We start from the raw sequence: 19,954 nt of genomic DNA on the forward strand, positions 1-19,954 counted from the left end.
CATTCATGCTTCCACCTCTTCAAGCACACTAAATGCGTTGGTAGCAAGAGGAGCCTTAGGCTCATCTTCCTCTTCATCCATATCCTCCCAATCACTTTGATCCGACTCATAATGGTCGGCACCATTTTTCTTGTTGTCAGGAGTAGATTGTCCTTTAACAGATGCTCTTGCGTCCTTATTAATTGCGTCCCAACCCGACTTTCTAGTAGACTTGATCTCTTTGGCTCTATTAATACTGGCTTCAATCTTGGAGCCCAACCTTCCATCGATAATTAAGGCCTTTTTTCTTCTTGTCTTAACGGCTTTGGAAATAGCAGACGCTTTGGCTTTGGCACCACTCGATTTTGCGGCTTTCTTCTCCATCTTTTGACGTAATAAAGATTCGTTTTTAGAAGCAGAGGCACGGATCATCGGACCAATAGTATCTGTCTTTTCGAGACGAGGGACTTTCTCCAAATCTCTTGCTTCGCCTGTGGAAACGTCGACTTCTCCACGGCGGGCAGCACGTGAGTGCTTCGATATCTTCTTTGCCATGATTTGAATGAATTTTTTTTTACTTGATAAGTCTTATAAAATTTGATCCCGTCGATAGACGCGACTATAAGAGTACAAGTCTAAAACTTGAAGACATGGTCTTTGGTGTAACCCAACTCGCCGAGAGCTCCGGTGACCTCACCTTGGTCAGATGGAGACACCTTGTTACCAGAGAGAGCATTGTAAAGAGGAGGAGGACCACAAACAAAAACATGAGTGTCATCAGAAGGACCAGAAAGTTCCTTTTGCAAGAGCTCCTTGGTGATGTATCCCTCAGTGATCTTTGGATCAGCAGCACTTGGAGCCTTGTCAACAAAGTAAGAAACCTTCAATTGATCTGGGTGCTTCTTGGCCAACTCATCCAACTCCTTCTTGAGGAGAATGTCATCAAGACTTTTGGAACCGTAGAGCAACTTGATCTTGGTCTTGTCTTCCTTGTTCTTCAAAACCTCGTGGATGATCTGGTACAATGGGGTGATACCAGTACCTCCGCCAAGCAAGTAGATCTCCTTGTAAGAGTTTGGAGCCCACTTCCACTTCAAAATCGGACCTTTGAATGCCAAGGTGTCGTCTGGCTTCAAACCAAAGATGTGGGAAGACATCTTACCACCATCGTAGTGCTTAACCAGAAGGTCAAGGGAGCCTTGTTGTTCAACATCGGTGATTGGGGTGTATGGTCTAATGACGTTGCTACCCTTTTCGGTAACGAATTTGGTGAGCACACAAGAAGCGATGGTCAAACCGGACTTGGCGTCTGGGTTAGCGAATTCAAAAGTGAACAGCTTGGTGTCGGGAGACAATTGCTTGATGTTTTTGACTTTCAGGTCAACCCACTCGCCATCACCCTTCAGGGCAACAGGAGACTCATTGGCAATGGAAGACATGGAATTGTAGCACAAGAAAGAGCTGGCGGCAATTGCAGCAATAGGGAGGGCGTGTCTAGCTCTGAAGCGAGGAAGACGAGGTAGAATAAATGACATACTTGGAAATTGGGTCAATAAGCAAATATAGTGTGGAGCGAATTTTCGGTTGAGACTTCTGTTAGGTTAGCTAGCGATGAAGAAATGTGATTGGCGGATAGCCATATTTTTTTATCCTGACTAACGATTAGAGGGGATGTACAATAACGGTTGCGAGCCACAATTGTGCTTGGCACTCAATTGAGCTTTTGCCTAGTGTTTGGGTGTGTCTCTAATTAATATCGGGCTTGAGAGCAATCACGGCCGGAGATCGACCGCAACACTGCTTCGAGGCGTCGTCGATCGACTCTATAACTTTTGATAACCAGGTGATAGAAAATACCATACGATTATTATGTTTAAAACTCTTAAGTCCAAAAACGAGCTAGTGCATTTGACCCGCAAAATTGTTCCTCCGTTGCTTCCAACGTTCCACAAAGGTCAATGCGGTCGAATTGTTGTGATCGGCGGCTGTGAGGATTACACAGGTGCTCCATTTTTTTCAGCTCACGCAGCTAGTTTGCTTGGTTGCGATTTGGCCCATGTGATCTGTGAATACTCGGCGGCCACTGTGATTAAATCATACTCGCCGGATCTCATGGTCCACCCTTACATGCAAGATTCCTCGAAGCTCGACGAGTATTTCCGGATCCAGTCCAAATCACCATCCCCAGAACTTATCACCGATTATATCAAATCAAAGGTGCTTCCCAAAATCCAATCGCTTCTCGACAGAATTCACGTTGTCGTGCTTGGTCCCGGATTCGGCCGCGACAAGGTCATGCTCGAGACAATGAAGTTGGTGATTCAAGAGATCAAGAAGAGAGATTTGCCTGTTATCTTGGATGCAGACAGTCTTTATCTAGTTTCTCAGGATCCGGATATCATCAAAGGCTACTCCAAGGCGGTGATAACTCCAAATCCTGTCGAATTCAAACGAATTGCCGATGCCCTTCATATTCAGGAGGAAGATCCGCGACAGGAGGCCAAGGAGGTGTCAAAGGCCTTGAAAGTTACCATTTTGCGTAAAGGACCAGTCGATGTCATTGTTGACGGAGACCAACTGATCATTGCCGAGGAAGAAGGAGGCCTAAGAAGAGTCGGAGGGCTAGGAGACTCACTTAGCGGAATGATCGCCACCTTCATGGCGTGGGGAACATCTGCCTACCGCAACCAAATCTGGGATGAAGCTAAAGAAGAGCCAATCTTGAGCGAGCAGGAGGTGAAGATGTTGGCATGTTTTGGAGGCAGTATCATTACAAAACAGGCCTCCAAGTTGGCTTTTGAGGAGCACTACAGATCAATGCAAACATCCGATGTGCACAAGTACATTGGACAATCGTTCTTGAAAACGTTTGGCAAAAAATAAGGTTTATACGAATGAATGAAGATATCATGATGAATGATGGTTGAATTAGTTGATATTACCAGGCATTTTCGGTTCTTCTGACCCTGATGCCCAAGAATCTTGCAAGCTCGTCGTACAATCCATCGAGAACTGGCTTGCTGTAGTCATCTGCAGAAGGCTTGAACTCAGAAGGATCAATGTTAGGCGACTTGATTTTACCTTCCATAAATGCACGCAACATTGCTTCTTCCTCCATGGTTGGCGGCAAGAGTTCGTAGAAATGACATAAAGAAAGAACAGCATCGCCTGTCAACTCCTTGAAGTCTTTAAGCGTAGTTGGGTATAGAGCCTCTGGGGCCTCGAGACCATCAGAATTCAGAACAGGAGCCACCAAATCAGTATCTTTGGTCAGACCAGAGTTGATTGTTCTTCTTAGTGATCTCTGTTCAAGTATATTCAGCTGGCCCTGGAGTTCTCCAACAAGCTGGACAATGTCGTCATTAGTTGCGAACTCTGACGTGTCAATTGAGTCTTGTTTCGTAACAGAACCATCCGCTCCGATCTTAGGCACTTCAATCTCGCTAAGTTGTTTGTCTGTTTGCTTCAACTGGAATCGGAGAACTTGCTCGCCAGTACGGCTGATAAGCTTACTTTGCTTGCCAACAAGCTCCTTCAGCTCGTCAACTTCCTTTTGCAACTTTTCAAGGGACATTTAAACGAAACGCGGATTATTTTGATAATAAACAAGTTTCTGAGATGCTAGAGTTTTTATTATGTTGACAGATTACTGGAAATGTTATGGCTTGGCGAGATTGACTGGTGTGTACCCCGGAGCTAGCACCAAAGTTGAAAAATGACATAGGATATCTGGAATACACATAGATCACGACCTTGAGAAGAAACCCGCCACGCTAACTAAATTGGTGCTATCATCACCGTAGCAACCATCATGCCGTTAGTATGGCGATCAATATTTTTCTTAGTGCGTACATATGCGCGGGGTTTCCTACATATAGTGTGGGCTGTGCTTACTTTCTTTAGAAAGAAAACTAACTATCCGCTTTCCAACAGCTTCTGAACTCGCTAGGAAATCGAAACAATCGGTCAGACCGTTCACTAATCTACTGGGACTCGCCATATTTGTGATAATTATTCCAGAAAAACTCCGGTTTTTATTTATTAGTCCTTGTTTGTCTACTTTGCCGAAATACACTAATGTCGGAGCTTTTGGATTTGGAGTATCAGTTGGCAATCTACAAAGCCTATCATCTCCATCCAAAGAATGTGGTGATTCATTTGTTCTTTATCCCAATGATCTTTTACACGGCTGCGGTCATGCTGGGAGCCGTTCAGGTAGGCTCCTTCACGGCTGCTGACATCGGATCCTTCGGGTACGGTATTTATTACACTCTTCTTCATGCGAAGGTTGGGTTGACCGCAGATGCGATCCTCGTTTCCATAATCGCAACTGTTCATTATTTCTACGACAACTTTTCACGCTCCCAAATCCTTTATCCGGCCCTGGTTCTTCATATCACGGGCTGGGCTTTCCAATTCTGGGGACACTACTACTATGAAAAGAAACGCCCAGCATTGATCGACAATCTCGCACAGCCTTTGGTTCTTGCACCTTATTTTGTCCTGTGGGAGCTCGTTTTCGCATTCGGTTTTGAAAAAGATCTCAAGACCAAAATGGAAAAAAGAGCAAAGCAGCTGCGTCCTCCTGATAAGCCCAAACAGTGAATCATTTTCGACTAACTGTACCTGAACCCTGCCATCGGGAATCCAATAGCGTGCTATTGCGCCAAGGAAATTCTTTTATTATATTAAGTAAGAATCACACATAATTTTTTAAGATCTTATCGTTTCTTGATAATTACAAACTTCACTGATGTTCTCTAACAAGTTTGTTGTGGAAGGTAAATTGGCCGTTATCACAGGTGGATCTCAAGGACTGGGATTTGCACTGGCTAAAAAATTGGTTTCAAAAGGTGCCAATGTCGTGATCATTTCCCGTACAGAATCCAAATTGACCAAATGTGTCGCTGAACTGAAAAAACGGGTGGAGAAGGAGAACCAGTTTGTTGATTACATTGCTGCTGATCTGTCCAAGTACGCAGAATGCGAGAAGGTCCGCGAGTACTTCGTTGCTAAACAGCTGTATCCAGACCATCTTATTTGTTGTGCGGGTGATGCCTATCCTGAGGAATTCATCAAAATGCCTGTTGCCAAGATCGACCAAGGTATTGACGTGAACTACAAAACCGCAGTCTATTTGGTTCACGCTATGTTGCCCTTGATTACAGAACCGGTTCGCGAACAGCACCTGGTGTTCTGTTCGTCGGTGGTTGCGTTCTACTCGTATTACGGATACTCTCAGTACACGCCTTTGAAAGCAGCTGTCAAGGCTTTGTCAGACAGTTTGAGACAAGAGCTTCTACCATACGGAGTCAAGGTCCATACTGTTTTCCCTGGAAATTTCCAGTCCGAAGGATACGCTGAGGAAATGCTGACCAAACCTGCCCTTACAGCCCAAATAGAAGGGCCATCCCCTGCAATCCCGGCCGACGAGTGCGCTAGTATCGTGCTCAAGTCTCTGGAGAAAGGAAAACTCTATATCTTTACGGATCTCATTGGTTGGGTGATTGCTTCCTTTAGTCTTGGATTCAATCCTCGTGAATGGTGGTTTGCTCAGATCTTTTTGAGCTTGATCGGCGCCCTTTTCGGCAGGCTGATCGATCTCTACCACGAGAGTCTTGTGAGAAAGCAGTTCAACTCCGCCAAAAAGCAAAAATGAAGTCTCGTTCAGTCCTTATTTATAAGTTTGTCTATACTTTTGGTAATGGATTCCCCAACAGAAGCAAAATCAAGGGAATACAAATAATTAACACTCTTGATAACCTCGTGGTTCCAGATGTCTTTGATGCTTTCGGACACGGTTTTGTCCTGGTATTGCAACACGTTTGATTGGTGAGGAACCGGCAGGTTTCTTTCTTCGATGATTCTTGATGATTCTCTCAAAGATTGCGAGACAATTCCTTGGTTTATGCGAAACTCACGAGATGTCAAGTATGCGAGAGAACCCGTGAGCAATACTCCGCCCAAGAATCCATGGATACGACCGGCCATTTAATGAATATTTTAATATTTACTTCACACCCAAATAAAAAATAACCCTGGCCCAAGTGGTTCCGAGCCCGCAAGAATTTTCACTGAAAGAAAGCTTTTTTCAATATCGAATTTTGATCAGTATGCCTCTCGGAAGAAACGCCAAGCAGCTGCGGCATATGCTCAGAAACCTGGGAGCATCTCTCATAGAGTATGAGAGTGTGACCACGACGCTCGCCAAAGCCAAGAGAACTCAAGCGCTTGTGGAAAATCTCATCACCAAGTCCAAAAAATACAAAGCTTCAGGAGAACTTGAGAAACTACGCTCAAAGCTGGGCGCCGAGCTTTATAAGCCCCAAGTTGTTGTTCCAAAGATGATCAACGAACTCACCACCAGATACGCAAACAGAGACAGCGGTTTCACCAGAATAATCAAATTGGAGCCTAGATTGGGAGACAACGCACCACAGGCCGTGTTGGAACTAGTGGATTCATCCACCAGAGAACTCAAGTTCTGGTACTTAGCCAGAGTCGTCGCCAGACTAGAGCAGCAGGGTCTGCCTCTTGACAAGCTGACACGGAAAAACGTGAACTCATTACTTCTACACAGAAATGATGCCGAAGAGACATTCAGAAAAGCAGTGGACGTTTGCAAAGAAAGATGGTACCAAGACGTGTCCGAAGAAACCACTCCAAGAATGAAATCGGATACCAACGGATTCCATAAAGAGTTCAAGAACTACAAAGTGGTTCCGAGAGAAAGTAAATAGGACATGGAGCTAATGTAAATAGAATTAACGTATCACACATATTTATTCAGGCCTCCTGAGTAGGCTGTTTATGGTTGTGGGAATTGATTCCAAAAGCGTTGTTGAGCAATTGGTTGGTCTTGAAGTTGAATGCTTTGGTCTTCTCGTACACCTGTTGGTAAACAGAGCCGGACTCTGCGCTGCTGATCAGCACCTTGTCACCTTGCACGTCGAAGTTCTCCTTAGTAGAGGTGAGCTCGAGGCTTTCGTCGTTGATGAACTCTTTCAGTTGCTCTGTGGAAACAACCTTGTACAATTTTCCAACGGTTTCCAACACCAGACCTTGGGCGTTCTTATAAAGTTCTGCGGTGTTGAGGTGGCTGATGAAGAAGTCAACGTCAGAAACCACCTTAACCTGCTTCATGACGGCTGGAAGTCTGTCCAACTCGTAGTTAACATATAAGATTTGAATAAGGTTGGTGAATGGGTCCTGGTACTCGTAGTCTTCGATCTGCACAGCTCTGATGAGATCTCTGAGTCTCTTTTGTCTCAGTTGAGGCTTGGAGCTGATGACGGCAACAATCAAGTATCTCAAGATCCAAGGACAGGAAGCCTGGATCGTGGAGAGGTACGAGGAAGAGAAGAACAGATCCACCAAACTCTCAAGACCGTTCTCGGAGTTGAAGAAGATGAACAGAGAGAAATGGATCAACCACGTTCTCTTGTTCAACTGGTCAAGAGTGGTACCTTTGAAATGTCTGTTGTCTATGATTTCTCTCAATTTGTTAAGTTCCTCCAAAGCATCGGACCAAGACTCGGTAATGATCTCAGAAGAAATCTTACCCCAGGTTGCGCTCAAATTCAAATCTTGGTTGACAGAAAGGAGTCTGAAATTGTTAAGAAGGTCGGATGCAACGACATAATCTCCTCTGTTGTATTGGAATTTACCAAACTTGTACAGCTCCAAGATCTTAGCATCATCGATTTGGTGATTTTTCGAAAGGTATTCTCTGTTGTAAGTTTTGTCCTGTTTAAGAGACTCCTGGACGTCCTTGGATGCAAGGATTTCCAAGGTCTTGCTGGTTGCCTTGTCCAATTCATTGAATTCTTGTTCAATGGCCTTCTCCTTCTCGATGAACTCGGCTGGCAGCTCTTTGCCAGGGTAAAGATGGTCGAATTTCTCTTTGATGAATTTGGTCATATAGGTCTCTTTCAAAAGGTCATACTCCATAGACTCGACCTCTTTGGAGGTGTAGATCGAATCCAAGTTCTCAACCAATGGATAGATTAAGTGTCTGTCCAAAAACTGGATAAACTTGGGAGTCAGATCATATTTCTGAGCAATCTCGATCTGCTCCGCCGTAAGCTTCGGCTGTTGCGTTGTTTGTTCGGTCATCTTGTGTAATATACAAAGAAACCTTATAGTACCCTTTTTGAAAATTTTTTCCGTCGCCGTCTTCCTCCCGTCGATCGGCCCAGACAAATTAAATCCAACGTGATATTTAATCAACAACATGTACAGATCTCTGAAAGTAAGTGATAATTGGAATGGCTAACTAACATCTTAGATCGGGTTTCCTCTTGGAGCTGCCATTGTGTATGCCAAGGGCTCTTCCATCAAGGCTGAATCGAAAAGAAAGTTCTACGAGTCCACTACAGAAAATACCGTTCCAGGACTTCCCACACAAGCTCTGCCAACCGAGCAAACCGCTGCACAAGGCCTCGAAAAGCCAAAAGTCGACTTTCTACAAGAAAACATTAAGAACGCAAGACTACAGCTGATTGAGTATCTGGATCTTGCAAAAGAAAAATACGTCGAGCAATCAGAACAATACTACAAAGTTGAGAGACAAGTCACAGATACCTTGTCTTCTCTCCATGATAAAAGGGAAGAATTGTTCCCTAACTCGCTCTATGTGCTAACGGGCTTTCTAACCGGTGTGGTGTTCACACGTAGAAGCAACATCCTGGTCAGAGCTACGGTGCCGTTGGTTTGCGGAGTGACAGCATTCAGAGTGTTCCTGCCTTCCACCTTTGCCAATGTTTCTTCTTGGTTTGATTTGTACCAAAAGAAAACTCAACCTGACCTATGGACCAAAAAGCAAGAACTTTACAACAAGGCAGGTAAACTTATCGAAGATACCGACAAGGCAACCACGGAAACAGAAGCCGTGGTTACCAACTACCTTGAAGACCTCAAAAAGAAGGTGGGTACCTACGCAGGACTCAATGTTGAGCAAAAGGTGTCAGAAAAGAAGAAATAGTATGGGATTTATGACTATCTAGATTTAATCATCGAATTATTCACTATCAGATTCTTCCTCGGAGTCGGATTCGTCAGAATCGTCGTCGGACTCATCCTCCTCATCCTCGTCGTCTTCGCTGTCGTCATTATCCCCTTCGTCATTTCCTGCTGTGACGTGCTCCACAGTAACCTTGTAACCTTTGCCCAAGAAGAACTTCTCGATATTTTCTGACTTTGTAGGGTTGCAACTGATGAAACACATAGATGTAGCAGGATCAAACAATTGAACAAAATATCTGTTCAAAATGTCAAGCACGTCTTCAGCAGTAACAGCTGCCAAAGCTTTCATCAGCTTTTGGTTGTAGTTTGGCCCACGCTTGATTAAGACATCATCATAGTACTTCCTCCATGCAGCCTTAGCATAGTTAGACTGTCTATCGGTAAGACTATTAACGACAGAAGAAACAGCCCCTCGTAGCATCTTCTCGTCGATAGGAGTCTTTCCGGTAGCATAAGATTCGATGATTTCCTTTCCAACTTCGAAACACTTCTCCAAGTCGGCGCCACGATAAATAGCGTACGACAAGAAACCAAACTCGTCTGACTTGTAAATGTTGGCACCATAAGCCAATCCAGTACCACGAATACCTCTCCAGAAAGGTCCTTCAACACACTCGAGGAATTCTGCTGCAAGGATGATTTTCGCAGCATCTGGAGAGTTGACATCTAATGGAATCTTTGTGATCAAGCTCATGAAACTGGATGACGATCCAGGAGTAGTCACCATGTAGCATTTGTCAGACTTTTCTTGTCCATCCTTGGAGAGAACCTTGGATGTATATGGGATCATGGTGATATCTTCATTTGTGCTCTTTTGAACGGATATGAACTTCTCCCATTGCGAAACAGGATGCTCAAGCTTAGAAACATCTCCAACAACAAGCACACGGAAATTGTTCAGCTTCAGCAATTGTTGACGGAATTTCTCTAATGGTCCAACCACAGAGTCGAAATCTGTATCAATTTTCTCCAACAAGCCTCTCAAAAAGTCCTCTTCAATGAACGGACGCCCAGCTCTCGCGATAGACCTTTCACTCAGCATGTGTTTGCTAAATATAGTCTTCAACATAAACGATCCAGAACGGTTCTGTTCCGGTAAAGCGTTCACAACTCTTTCAACAGCAACCTTGACTCTGTCTTTGGTAAACTTGGTATTGAAAAGCAGTCTGGTGAACCAGTTGATTGACTTCTCATAATTCTCAGATCTCGCAATAATACGGAAAGTAAGGAGTTCGTCGAAATTGTACTCAAACGAAGTTGAGACGGTAGCTAGCACTGTATCTCTTTGAAGCTGCTTCACAACGTCTTCGTAGGGAATAACCTTACCGTCTTCCTCGATTGGTAAACTGAATAGCGTATCAAATATGTGGATGTACTTCAAGAGATCTTTATCGATCTCGAAAGTGGAACACAGCAAGTCGATTGTCACAAAGTTTGACTTGATGTTCTCGAAATGAACGTATAATGGGAACTCTGGTGCAGTATCTGCCAAAATCTTCTTTGTGGAATCCAAAGTAAGGTCGTTCACAACATCTTTGTTTGTACCGGTTGCAATAGATTCAGTCGAGATGAAATTGATCTTTGCAGGGTCGGGCTGTCCAAAGGACTCTAAAATTTGGTCTGGAATAGGTGCATCGTTCTTCTTCTTGGCTGCCTCTAACTTTTCACCAAGTTTGGCTAATCCGTCTTTACCCAATTCGGCTTTTCTATCTTTAATCATGTGCTTGTTCTCTTTCTTGGTAGACCTGTAAAGCTCAGCCGATGGTTTGGTAAGAATGGTCAATGAAGGGTTTTCCGCAAAATACTTCTTGAATAATTCTGTCCACTTCTCCAGATCCCACGACAGTAATTCTTCGTAATCATCAAGATTCTTCAAGTAGGCAGGTAAGTCTTTGCTAGATTTGTCACCGTACAAAAACTGGAAAATTAACGATGTCGAAAACATTTCAGAGCTGCTTTCAGCTTCGTAAATAAGGTCCCATTTTGTTTGATCAATGATATCTTTGATACGTTCGAGATCTAGCTCTTTTGCATGATCCTGAAGCAGCTTTGTAATTTTTGAAGGGAAATCGTCTAATTTGTCGACCGGGACGTTGGAAAATTCAATATTCATGGTCGTTTGAATATAGTCGTCGGTGTAAAAGGATGTGTATGTGGCGAGCGGGTCTTGAACTTCAATAAAGTATTTGTTAAAGAGCGAGACGGAGGAAAAAGTCAGGTATTTTCCAAGAACCTCAACAGCCAGGCACGAGACCAAATCAACACCTTTTGGACCGCAATATGCTAAGGATAAGGATCCTGAAGACTCGTCTTCGTCTGGGAAATAAACGGTCTTCACAATGCTTGATTTCAATGGTTCGTCTTGCTCCGAGTCAACAAACGGTCTCTTGTTGCCTGCTGATCTTTCCGGTAGCTCAGCATCAAAATTTTCAAGACACTCAAGCAACTCGTTTTCATCAACAGTACCAGCAAGAATCACACACAGATTATCCGGACGGTAGTTGTCAGCATGGAACTTTCTGATTTCATCGTTTGTCAGAACACGTAGATTTTTCAGAAGTCCACCTGTTTCGGATTTATATCCAGATTTCGGGTACAGCGTTCTTTGCTTCTCCAATTCTGTGACAAAATAAGATTGACTCTCAATGGCCTCCATTTCGGAGTAAACCACACCTTTTTCTTTTCCCTCACTATCAACATGATAGACTTCTGTGTAACATGCTTCATCAGTCAAAGTGGGGTGCAACACATGATCCAAGTATGCTGGCAGAAGCATTTTGAAACCTTCCCAACCAGCAGTGGTTAATGTGTAAACAGTCTGGTCTGTACTAGTCCATGCGTTCGTCGAACTAAAAGACAAGTTACCTAACACATCTAGCAGTCCTTTGTATGGGTATTTCTTTGATCCCATGAACACAAGGTGCTCCAGGGTATGTGGACATCCGCTGTCGTTAAATATTTCAGTCGCAACGGCAAACCATCCGTTGACTATCGGGCACTCTTGGTCGATCAAACATAACTCAAGCCCAGTCCTGGAAGACTTCCACTTTTTGACCGAAACGGGCGCATAATCCACTTCGAACGAAGAGACTAGCTCGAAAGAACCCATTTTATAGAACAATAAATTTATTCAACTATTTATTTTTCATCCAGATCTGTACTAGCACGTCTCGGCGTCAAATTAAGGGGAAAAAGATCCTTAATTAATTATACCCTTTATTCTTTTCCAACTCTAGATGAATCAGGAAGGATACTTCAACTCGTTGATTTCCAATGCCAGATTGGGAGAAAAGAGTACCCAATCGGGATCTCTTCCTTCTAGTCCGCTGCACAGTTCTTCGATTTATCACCAGCCAGGAAACTTGGGCACCTCTTTGGACTCCAGCTCAAGTTTCCTTCAATACCAAAATACCAGTCATTCAGGCAATTTGATGAACCCATTGATGAAAACTCTTGAATTCATTGGTGCCAAAAGTCCAGATACCCCAAGCGCCGCTTCTGTTATGTATAAATTAAGAAAACTAATCAACGCGGAGAAGAAAACACTCAAGAGAAGACATGAGTTTCTGACTGGCGTTTCTCATTGGATCAATGTTCTCAACAATGGTGAGAACAAGAGATTGCTTGTTGAGTTTAGCAGAATTGGGGAATTGCAAGGTAGATTAGACGAAGAGCTCATTAGAAAGAAGGAGAATATCAATTTGCAACTGTACCATGTTTCCCAAAGAGAGTCTAAATCTGCCGAGCTCAAACTAAAACGAGCACGCACTTTCAAGCAGCTACGGGACCAGGAGCGCAAAATTGGTGATAATCACAATACATGTTTATCAAGAGAAGCACTTGAGGAATTGAGCATTTCGATCGAAGTGGTGGATGAACAACTAGTCAAGTCAATCAACACTTCATTACAGGGCTCTTTAGTTGATTATGTTCTCAGCATGCAAAGCGCATCATCCGATATCAAGGAAGGATGCAATGAGTTTTTCGAATACCTAAATGCTGATTCTATTTACAACTGTCGCAAAAGCTATTTACTAGACGACTCTTCTGACAAGATCCAGTACATCGGATCCAGAGAAACTTCCGAAAACAAGGAAAATCACTTCAAAGGTCGCAATGAGGAGATTAAACCTGTTGGAAGCAAGAAGAAGAAATACTCAACTCTTATGAACGGAGCTGGGTTGGCTGCGGTTGGCGCCAGTACAGAGCACTTGACTGGATCTGAGTTGAAAGAAGAGATTAACAATCTTCAAACTCAGCCTTTAAAATGCCCTGACTGCGGCTGTCAGCTAAAGAGTGAACATACCCATCACTCCAGCACGTGCTCCTTTGTGAAACAGAATTTGAACGATCCACCAGGCTCATCTCAAAGCCTGGCGATGCCGGGAAGACTAGGAATCCGCATACCTAGCGTTTTGAAATCCCGCGCCGGTGAAGGATGGTAATTTGCTTAACAACGTCCAAGACCTAGGACATCTCAGCAAACAGTTTTTTGGTGATCTCATAAGTGGAGATCATTATGGCACAAGAGGGGGCGATTTTCAAACACCGTGGAACAAGTCCAACGAACAGTGAATTGAAACCTTCGTTTTTATAAATTGTGTGCAGCGATTTAAACATGGAGTCTTTTGGCTTTTTAGCAAGTTTGCTCAAAGTTCCTGCTGGAGCAGACTCTTCGATCGAGACTTGGAGTCTTGTTTTGCCAACATCAAAGGGATTAGTAAAGATTGCGGCCAAAACTCCCGAAAGAGATCCTCCGATGAACGATTTGGTAAAAATCTCTGCGTTTTGGTACTCTGGAGATTCATAGAAAGAAACCGATTGAAGATGATCACTCAGAAACTCGTACGAGGCCCAGTAGATCCCACTAAAGGGCACATCTCTCCACAGTGTAAGCTGGAGACCTTTAAATAGTGAAACAAGTCCGTTTGATTTGACCTCATTCAGCGAGTTTGCCACCACCATCTTCATGATCTGCGACGAGGTGTGCTGGGAAGTAGGCACGGCTTGAAGTCTTGTCTTTATGAGTTCCAACGGTGCGACAGCAGTTGCTGCCAGAATACGTGCCACCGAACCACACAATAACGGGTTTAGAACAGGATGGTCGTCTTTGAAGGGCGATCTGTCTCTTAGGTACTCGTACCCGCTGAAATACACCATATTGGAAGGCACTGCCATCACCAGCATCAAAGACAATCCTCGATAAAGCGTGAAGACACCTTCTTTGGAGGCGATTTTGGCTAACCCCGAGATGGTTCCGTTAATTTTCAATTCTTGAGCACATGAATGATGGGAGCAGAAATGATCCACTTTTGGTTTCGTAGGATCTTCCCAAAACACCTTCTGACAGCAGATAGCAGACTGGCGAAGCTGAGCAGGGAACAGTAACTGTTGCTGCTGAAGTCTAATCCGTACCACGTCGAAGGGGGTAACTACAAGCGAAGTGAGCAGCGACCCCGTGCAAGCGCTCAACATCCGCTGAGTGATTGTGATATCTGATCCCGACAAGCTTTCACTTCTAGACTCCATGCTGGAGAGCGTGGCGTCTTCCAGGACATCTATCTGTGACATGGTCAAGGAAGCCTTGCTGTATGTTTTATCTCCGAAAAGATGGAAAAAATTAAATGATATAAAAATTAAACTCAGGTGCCTATATTAAATAAATACTAATCATTACAACTCGTCTTTGAGCGGTTGCGAATTTTTCTCAGACTCGCCGGTGAGCACACGGTAGAGTTTTTCATCAACGCCCTTACCTATTTTGCTGTGCCATCCACGGGCACGCTCGAAACCGTTACGACCGTATTGGTAGTCCATGAAGGCCTCATATATTCCTTCCTTCGTGGTCTCGACGAACGGACCGTGCTGAATGATTGGTTGGTCCAGAACCTGTCCACCGATTATCACGAAGTTGGTCTCCTCCGAGTCCTCGGGAACAGAGACCTTGATAGCGTCACCGTCTCTCTTGAAGAAAACAGCGTTGAATTGCGGGATGATCGTATCTTCAATGTTCAACGATCCTTTAAGAATGTAGAGGAAAGCGTTGTAATCAGCAGGAATTTCCTGGACAACTTCTCCACCTGGTTGAACAGTGTAGTTGTAGTAGTCAATAGGGGTGTATGCAAGATCCTTGACAGACTCGACTCCATAAGACTTACCACTGATAACCTTGACTTTAACCTTATCGTTAGGCTCAGCAACAGGGATCTCAGCGTCTCTCAGGTCACGGTAACGAGGATTAGTATGCTTCAAATCTTTTGGAAGGTCAACCCAAAGTTGCATTCCCTCCACATTGGTACCATCCTCGGAGTATGGCATCTCAGAGTGGCAGATACCTTTACCTGCAGTCATGAATTGCAAATCACCAGCATTCAGAACACCAGCAGATCCAGTGAAGTCCTCATGGAAAAACTGACCTTTCATCACAAGAGTGATTGTCTCTTGTCCTCTGTGGGGGTGATCAGGGAACCCTGCGTCTGGACTCACATTGAAATGATCCAACATAAGGAAAGGAGAGAAGTTTCTCATGCCCATGGTACCAATTGAGCGTCTCACTTTGGCACCAACACCTTCAGCTTGTTCGACACAGTAGAGTGACTTTAGAATTGTACGGAAAGAAACCATTTTCAGAATGATACTCAACCTTGATCAATTTTACACCCTTTTTATACTACTCACCAGTACTTAGTAACGGTTTAGTAATAGCACAGCCTGGAAATAATTGACTAATGGGCTAGTAATAAAAAATAAGCACTTAATAATTTGCATTAGCTAAGCAGAACGTTCTAGTGTTCGGATTGCTCTTCACACTGGTAGATATTCACAACAGAGCTTTGGTGGTAGTTGGCTGCAGTCATGAGACGATGCGGATGCAGCATCAATGCGTTCACATAGAAGTTTGTGCGGGCCGTTCCGTTGAGTGTGTTCATGAATCTATTGTTGGAGATATTAGCCACCAAATTACCCGTTGTGGAGTAAATGTCAACCTCTTTGGAAGCACACGCTATGAACGGAGCATGCTCGTGGATCATGGCCGTCGTCATGGTTTTGTCAAACGCCTTGAACCGAACAATTGGATCATTGAGTCGAATATCCCATAGTTGCACCAATCCGTTGGAGCATCCAGACACTAGTTCTCTTAACCCTCCACGTTGCATGTGCACGTTCTTGATCAAGCTGCGGCTCTGCATATCTTTTGGTTTCCAGAGTTTCACCATAGAGTCGCGCGCATCCAGTCTTCTATCGTAAACTCTCATGCTGCCGTCTTGGAAACCTCCCACGAAGATATCTCCTGCCACCTGATCAGACGTGAGCGACGTGATCAGCGACGTAGAGCGCATTGGAACATCGCTCACACACTTCTCTCTTGGCGCATCCCAGATCTTGATGATCTTGACATCTCCTGTCACCAGCAACGATCCTCGACTCTGCTGCCATTCTGAGATCAATCCGATCGAACGGGGAGTTAAAAGCGTATCTGTAAGCGCTCTCCAACCGGTAATCATCTGGAACGAGCTAGGGTCCTGGAAATTCTTGTAGATCTTGACCACACCGTCACTAGATCCAGTGAGAAGCAATGGGATGTCGTCCTCATTCAGTAGCTTGAGGTCTGTGATTTTAGTTCCAAACGGATTGCCATTACAGAACCGCGACAGTTGCGTTTCCTTTTCCCAGTCGAAGACGGTCACATTATCCTTTTCATCTCCAGTGATTAACCAGTTCTCAAACTGTGCAAATTTCAGTAGTTTAGGTTGGGTTTTGTTGTCCAATGTAGTAACCAGATTTTTCCAGTTACCAGTCAATGAGAGCTCTTTCTGTGGTTGTGTTTCCGCAATGATAGCTTCGTTTCTATTCCGACGCCAGATACCTTTCGTGTAGTCTTCACTTCCTGGCTCATCAGATTCGCTGCTTCCGATCTGTGGCTCCTGGAAATACTCGCAACTGTATTGGAAGAATCCACTAGTCAAAGGCAGAACAGGCCAGCTATTTGTTTTTGGACGAGGATGGAACCGCGGTGAAGTTGGCCGAGGCTCGACTCCGTATGCAAGTGATGCTGGCTGTTGAAGCAACAAATTGAATTTATGGATGCTGGAAGTGTCCGTTTCCTCTGACTCTGGAATGCCCAGATTTTTAAGAATATGATTTAAACTCAACTTGGAGAAAAACTTGTCGGAGAGCGACTGGGTTGAAGACGTTGAGGTCTGTCGAGTAGTTTGAGATGGTGCCGACTTGCGGGTGTTGTTCACATCCAAAGATTGGACTCTTCTGCCGTTGGCTGTACCGTTGCTGTTCCAAAGCTTTGGACCCATGCCGTTTGTGGACAACGGACGAAGAGGAGGCTCTGACGAGAATATGTTGCTGCTTGTTGTTCTTTTCTGTAGCAAGTAATCCTCCATCTTGCCAACCACCTCACCGAGGGCGCTCTCATTCAGTTTCCAGAGGATGTAGTCAACAACTTGCTCAGCATAGTCCTTCACCTCATCCTGGGGATCCTCACTTAGAATCAGCAGAGCCTTCCAAACAGAAGAGAACACCGAACCATAAGCAGGCGACTTGCGTCGGACTTCGTCGATCATGCTTGGATTATCCACCAATGTGATCTCCTCTTCCAATTGGCCAAAAGCACTAACCAGAAAAAACTGGAGATACTTCAACACAAATCTGCTAAAGAAACATGTCACTTCTCTGCGGATTAATGGTGATCCGTCGTTGATCAAATCCAAAATGTCAATCGCGATCTTGATCTCCTGTTTGTTGAGGTCATCTCGCATTGGATTCTGGTCAAGATCTTCATCATGGTCTAACAAAATAAAGTTATAGAAACAGTTGATAATCGAGGCCCGAATTTCAGGGATAGGATCATTGATAATCTGCAATAATTTGTCAGTGAAACCGCTTCTCAAGAACACAATGATCACTTCCATGTTGTTCTTCAAAAGCTCGCAAATTAGAAGAGCACTCCATTGACGGAGCAAAGGACTTTCTGACGTCTCAACGTAAAAAATGCATGTCTTGACCAAATCAATGGAGAAACATAGTTTTTGGCCAGGCTCATAGTCTCTCACAAACATTGCAAGAATAAATGCGCTCATGGCCTTTTGTTCATCGTAATTAGAATCGTTCACCTCCATCTGGCCGTTGCCGTTGGATAACTCGCCAAAATGTGGTCTCGTTTGCATGGTCAAAATGGAGACGAAATAGTTGTAGCCTCTATCTTTGCAGAGTTCCTGCTGAGTGTTCTTGTAATCGACAGACATGATTCTGGCCCAGATGAAAGTCAGCACTGGCTTTAGTTCTGGTGCCGGACTTTGCAATAGCCTAACGATGTATGGGAAGATACCAATGCTTAGAGCAAGATACACTGCCCATGGTCCAAGGTCTAGGAACTTAGATAGCAAAATCAGAGCTCTAAGACGATGTGCTTGGGACAACAGCACTTGCAACACCACTGGTAATTGCTGAGGTGGTTCTTTGGTGGATGACCCGTATTGCAACCAAATCTCAAAAGCAGTAAGATGCTGTTCAAAAAATGAAGAATGCTGATAGTTCATGATGGATGAGTTTGGAGGAGCTCCATTTTGCTGTGTTTGAGTTTCAGGAACTTGTAGCTGGGGTATGTCCAACTGTTCTGGGTGTGAATTTTTATCGTTCTCCTTGTTCTTCACCAGTTGAGACAACAGTTCGTCGATCGCCAGCTCCCAGGATTCCCACATTGGGTGATTGTTGATGTCCGGCAACGGTGGATCTGAGATTGGATGGCATCCAACCAGAGGCATAATTTTCTTGGCCAGCAGGAAATTGCGGAACAATACAGCGACCATCAAGTCCTGGCGGAAAAGCCTTTTGAATAATGGTCTCGAAAGAGAAGTCCATGCTATAGTATCTGTGATTGCAGTGAAGATCCAGTTCAGTTCGCCCAATGGTGTTCTTCTATCTGTGAGTTTTCCAGGGATAATGATTTCTCCTTCCTTGTTTTTCAACACCTCGTAGTATCCATGTCTGCTCAACGGCGACGAAAGCACAAACCATTTAACACTCATCTCGATCGGACTGGTCAAACAGCAAGTGAACAAATCTGCCGGAAGGTCTGGATTCAGCGGGAGAATCTCGTCGGACCGACAAGCACCAAGCTGGATGGATTCTAAGTACGCGCTGACAGGAGAAGGCGCATTTGATTCCGCACGTTGATTAGCCTCGTCTTCTATGCGCTTTTGTATGAACTTCTTATTATTTTCAATCACATTGCCGGCTCCACAAGTGTCTATAACAAAAATACACGGAGCTCCAAGCCAACTTTGCAAATCATACAAGCTGACAGGAATATATTGGGTGTAACCTCTGTTGAAAACCCAGATTTCACCGCTCTGTGTTGGCTGAGGAACACCATGTCCATTATAATGGAACAAAATGCGCTCGTCTTTTGAACTTCTTCGCAACGTCGTGCAAAGTCGCTTCAAGTCCTCTACCGATGGGTCCAACGATTGCTTGTACTTGATCCGCGAGCTGACTCCCTCGCAAGATTCGTAGTTAACTTGTAGATTCTTACCAATTGCCTGTAAAGCTTTTTTGGAGTCTGAATAGGTTGTAGGATCGACAAACGACTCCAACACTGGACAATCGCTCGGTTTTTGAATATCTGGAGGAGGAATACCCAAATTTAAACATAGAACAAGAGCTGCCGTCGTGGTTTTCCTCTTGTTAGACTGAGACTTCCAATCCGGAATCTTGTAACTCTCGTCCTCAGAAGACGGATTGGCACTCATGGTATTACGTTTCAGATCATAGTGAGAATAATAGTGCGACTGAAGAAGATTCAGCTGTGATTGGTCATTTAATAACCCATGTCGAAGGTCGCTCATGACCGCACCGTAATTATCTCTCTGTTTTTTTGTCAGAAATAATTATATGTAATTCAAGGCAGTGCTATGTTTTCAACTATAAAATACATTCG

At 44.2% G+C, this 19,954-nt stretch overlaps 17 protein-coding genes across 17 annotated transcripts; 8 read left to right on the forward strand and 9 right to left on the reverse strand.

Moving 5' to 3' along the window:
* Positions 1 to 3: 3 nt before the first annotated feature.
* Positions 4 to 534, reverse strand: OGAPHI_004874 (uncharacterized protein; the record flags this gene model as incomplete). The annotated part of the gene is made up of 1 exon (XM_046205999.1): positions 4 to 534. The coding sequence occupies one exon, from the start codon at positions 532 to 534 to the stop codon at positions 4 to 6; it is 531 nt and encodes a 176-aa protein (XP_046060440.1).
* Positions 535 to 614: 80 nt separating this feature from the next.
* OGAPHI_004875 (uncharacterized protein) lies at positions 615 to 1,514 on the reverse strand (the record flags this gene model as incomplete). The annotated part of the gene is made up of 1 exon (XM_046206000.1): positions 615 to 1,514. One exon carries the CDS (start codon positions 1,512 to 1,514, stop codon positions 615 to 617), a length of 900 nt encoding a protein of 299 aa, XP_046060441.1.
* On the forward strand, positions 630 to 1,502 carry OGAPHI_004876 (uncharacterized protein; the record flags this gene model as incomplete). The annotated part of the gene is made up of 1 exon (XM_046206001.1): positions 630 to 1,502. One exon carries the CDS (start codon positions 630 to 632, stop codon positions 1,500 to 1,502), a length of 873 nt encoding a protein of 290 aa, XP_046060442.1.
* A 334-nt stretch (positions 1,515 to 1,848) lies between the features above and the next one.
* Positions 1,849 to 2,862, forward strand: OGAPHI_004877 (uncharacterized protein; the record flags this gene model as incomplete). The annotated part of the gene is made up of 1 exon (XM_046206002.1): positions 1,849 to 2,862. The coding sequence occupies one exon, from the start codon at positions 1,849 to 1,851 to the stop codon at positions 2,860 to 2,862; it is 1,014 nt and encodes a 337-aa protein (XP_046060443.1).
* Positions 2,863 to 2,917: 55 nt separating this feature from the next.
* On the reverse strand, positions 2,918 to 3,553 carry OGAPHI_004878 (uncharacterized protein; the record flags this gene model as incomplete). The annotated part of the gene is made up of 1 exon (XM_046206004.1): positions 2,918 to 3,553. The coding sequence occupies one exon, from the start codon at positions 3,551 to 3,553 to the stop codon at positions 2,918 to 2,920; it is 636 nt and encodes a 211-aa protein (XP_046060444.1).
* Positions 3,554 to 4,056: 503 nt separating this feature from the next.
* On the forward strand, positions 4,057 to 4,584 carry OGAPHI_004879 (uncharacterized protein; the record flags this gene model as incomplete). Its single annotated transcript, XM_046206005.1, has 1 exon — positions 4,057 to 4,584. The coding sequence occupies one exon, from the start codon at positions 4,057 to 4,059 to the stop codon at positions 4,582 to 4,584; it is 528 nt and encodes a 175-aa protein (XP_046060445.1).
* A 148-nt stretch (positions 4,585 to 4,732) lies between these two features.
* On the forward strand, positions 4,733 to 5,638 carry OGAPHI_004880 (uncharacterized protein; the record flags this gene model as incomplete). The annotated part of the gene is made up of 1 exon (XM_046206006.1): positions 4,733 to 5,638. The coding sequence occupies one exon, from the start codon at positions 4,733 to 4,735 to the stop codon at positions 5,636 to 5,638; it is 906 nt and encodes a 301-aa protein (XP_046060446.1).
* On the reverse strand, positions 5,279 to 5,970 carry OGAPHI_004881 (uncharacterized protein; the record flags this gene model as incomplete). The annotated part of the gene is made up of 2 exons (XM_046206007.1): positions 5,279 to 5,583; positions 5,676 to 5,970. The coding sequence occupies 2 exons, from the start codon at positions 5,968 to 5,970 to the stop codon at positions 5,279 to 5,281; spliced, it is 600 nt and encodes a 199-aa protein (XP_046060447.1).
* Positions 5,971 to 6,092: 122 nt separating this feature from the next.
* Positions 6,093 to 7,989, forward strand: OGAPHI_004882 (uncharacterized protein; the record flags this gene model as incomplete). Its single annotated transcript, XM_046206008.1, has 2 exons — positions 6,093 to 6,711; positions 7,163 to 7,989. 2 exons carry the CDS (start codon positions 6,093 to 6,095, stop codon positions 7,987 to 7,989), a joined length of 1,446 nt encoding a protein of 481 aa, XP_046060448.1.
* On the reverse strand, positions 6,766 to 8,094 carry OGAPHI_004883 (uncharacterized protein; the record flags this gene model as incomplete). The annotated part of the gene is made up of 1 exon (XM_046206009.1): positions 6,766 to 8,094. The coding sequence occupies one exon, from the start codon at positions 8,092 to 8,094 to the stop codon at positions 6,766 to 6,768; it is 1,329 nt and encodes a 442-aa protein (XP_046060449.1).
* Positions 8,095 to 8,212: 118 nt separating this feature from the next.
* OGAPHI_004884 (uncharacterized protein) lies at positions 8,213 to 8,962 on the forward strand (the record flags this gene model as incomplete). The annotated part of the gene is made up of 2 exons (XM_046206010.1): positions 8,213 to 8,230; positions 8,306 to 8,962. 2 exons carry the CDS (start codon positions 8,213 to 8,215, stop codon positions 8,960 to 8,962), a joined length of 675 nt encoding a protein of 224 aa, XP_046060450.1.
* Positions 8,963 to 8,998: 36 nt separating this feature from the next.
* On the reverse strand, positions 8,999 to 12,112 carry OGAPHI_004885 (uncharacterized protein; the record flags this gene model as incomplete). The annotated part of the gene is made up of 1 exon (XM_046206011.1): positions 8,999 to 12,112. One exon carries the CDS (start codon positions 12,110 to 12,112, stop codon positions 8,999 to 9,001), a length of 3,114 nt encoding a protein of 1,037 aa, XP_046060451.1.
* A 127-nt stretch (positions 12,113 to 12,239) lies between these two features.
* On the forward strand, positions 12,240 to 13,448 carry OGAPHI_004886 (uncharacterized protein; the record flags this gene model as incomplete). Its single annotated transcript, XM_046206012.1, has 1 exon — positions 12,240 to 13,448. One exon carries the CDS (start codon positions 12,240 to 12,242, stop codon positions 13,446 to 13,448), a length of 1,209 nt encoding a protein of 402 aa, XP_046060452.1.
* A 22-nt stretch (positions 13,449 to 13,470) lies between these two features.
* Positions 13,471 to 14,574, reverse strand: OGAPHI_004887 (uncharacterized protein; the record flags this gene model as incomplete). The annotated part of the gene is made up of 1 exon (XM_046206013.1): positions 13,471 to 14,574. One exon carries the CDS (start codon positions 14,572 to 14,574, stop codon positions 13,471 to 13,473), a length of 1,104 nt encoding a protein of 367 aa, XP_046060453.1.
* On the forward strand, positions 14,531 to 15,549 carry OGAPHI_004888 (uncharacterized protein; the record flags this gene model as incomplete). Its single annotated transcript, XM_046206015.1, has 2 exons — positions 14,531 to 14,592; positions 14,715 to 15,549. 2 exons carry the CDS (start codon positions 14,531 to 14,533, stop codon positions 15,547 to 15,549), a joined length of 897 nt encoding a protein of 298 aa, XP_046060454.1.
* On the reverse strand, positions 14,677 to 15,627 carry OGAPHI_004889 (uncharacterized protein; the record flags this gene model as incomplete). The annotated part of the gene is made up of 1 exon (XM_046206016.1): positions 14,677 to 15,627. One exon carries the CDS (start codon positions 15,625 to 15,627, stop codon positions 14,677 to 14,679), a length of 951 nt encoding a protein of 316 aa, XP_046060455.1.
* Positions 15,628 to 15,788: 161 nt separating this feature from the next.
* On the reverse strand, positions 15,789 to 19,862 carry OGAPHI_004890 (uncharacterized protein; the record flags this gene model as incomplete). The annotated part of the gene is made up of 1 exon (XM_046206017.1): positions 15,789 to 19,862. The coding sequence occupies one exon, from the start codon at positions 19,860 to 19,862 to the stop codon at positions 15,789 to 15,791; it is 4,074 nt and encodes a 1,357-aa protein (XP_046060456.1).
* Positions 19,863 to 19,954: the final 92 nt, after the last annotated feature.

The sequence above is a fragment of the Ogataea philodendri genome (assembly GCF_020536065.1).
Source record: "Ogataea philodendri strain CBS6075 chromosome Unknown scaffold15, whole genome shotgun sequence".
NCBI lineage: Eukaryota > Fungi > Ascomycota > Pichiomycetes > Pichiales > Pichiaceae > Ogataea > Ogataea philodendri.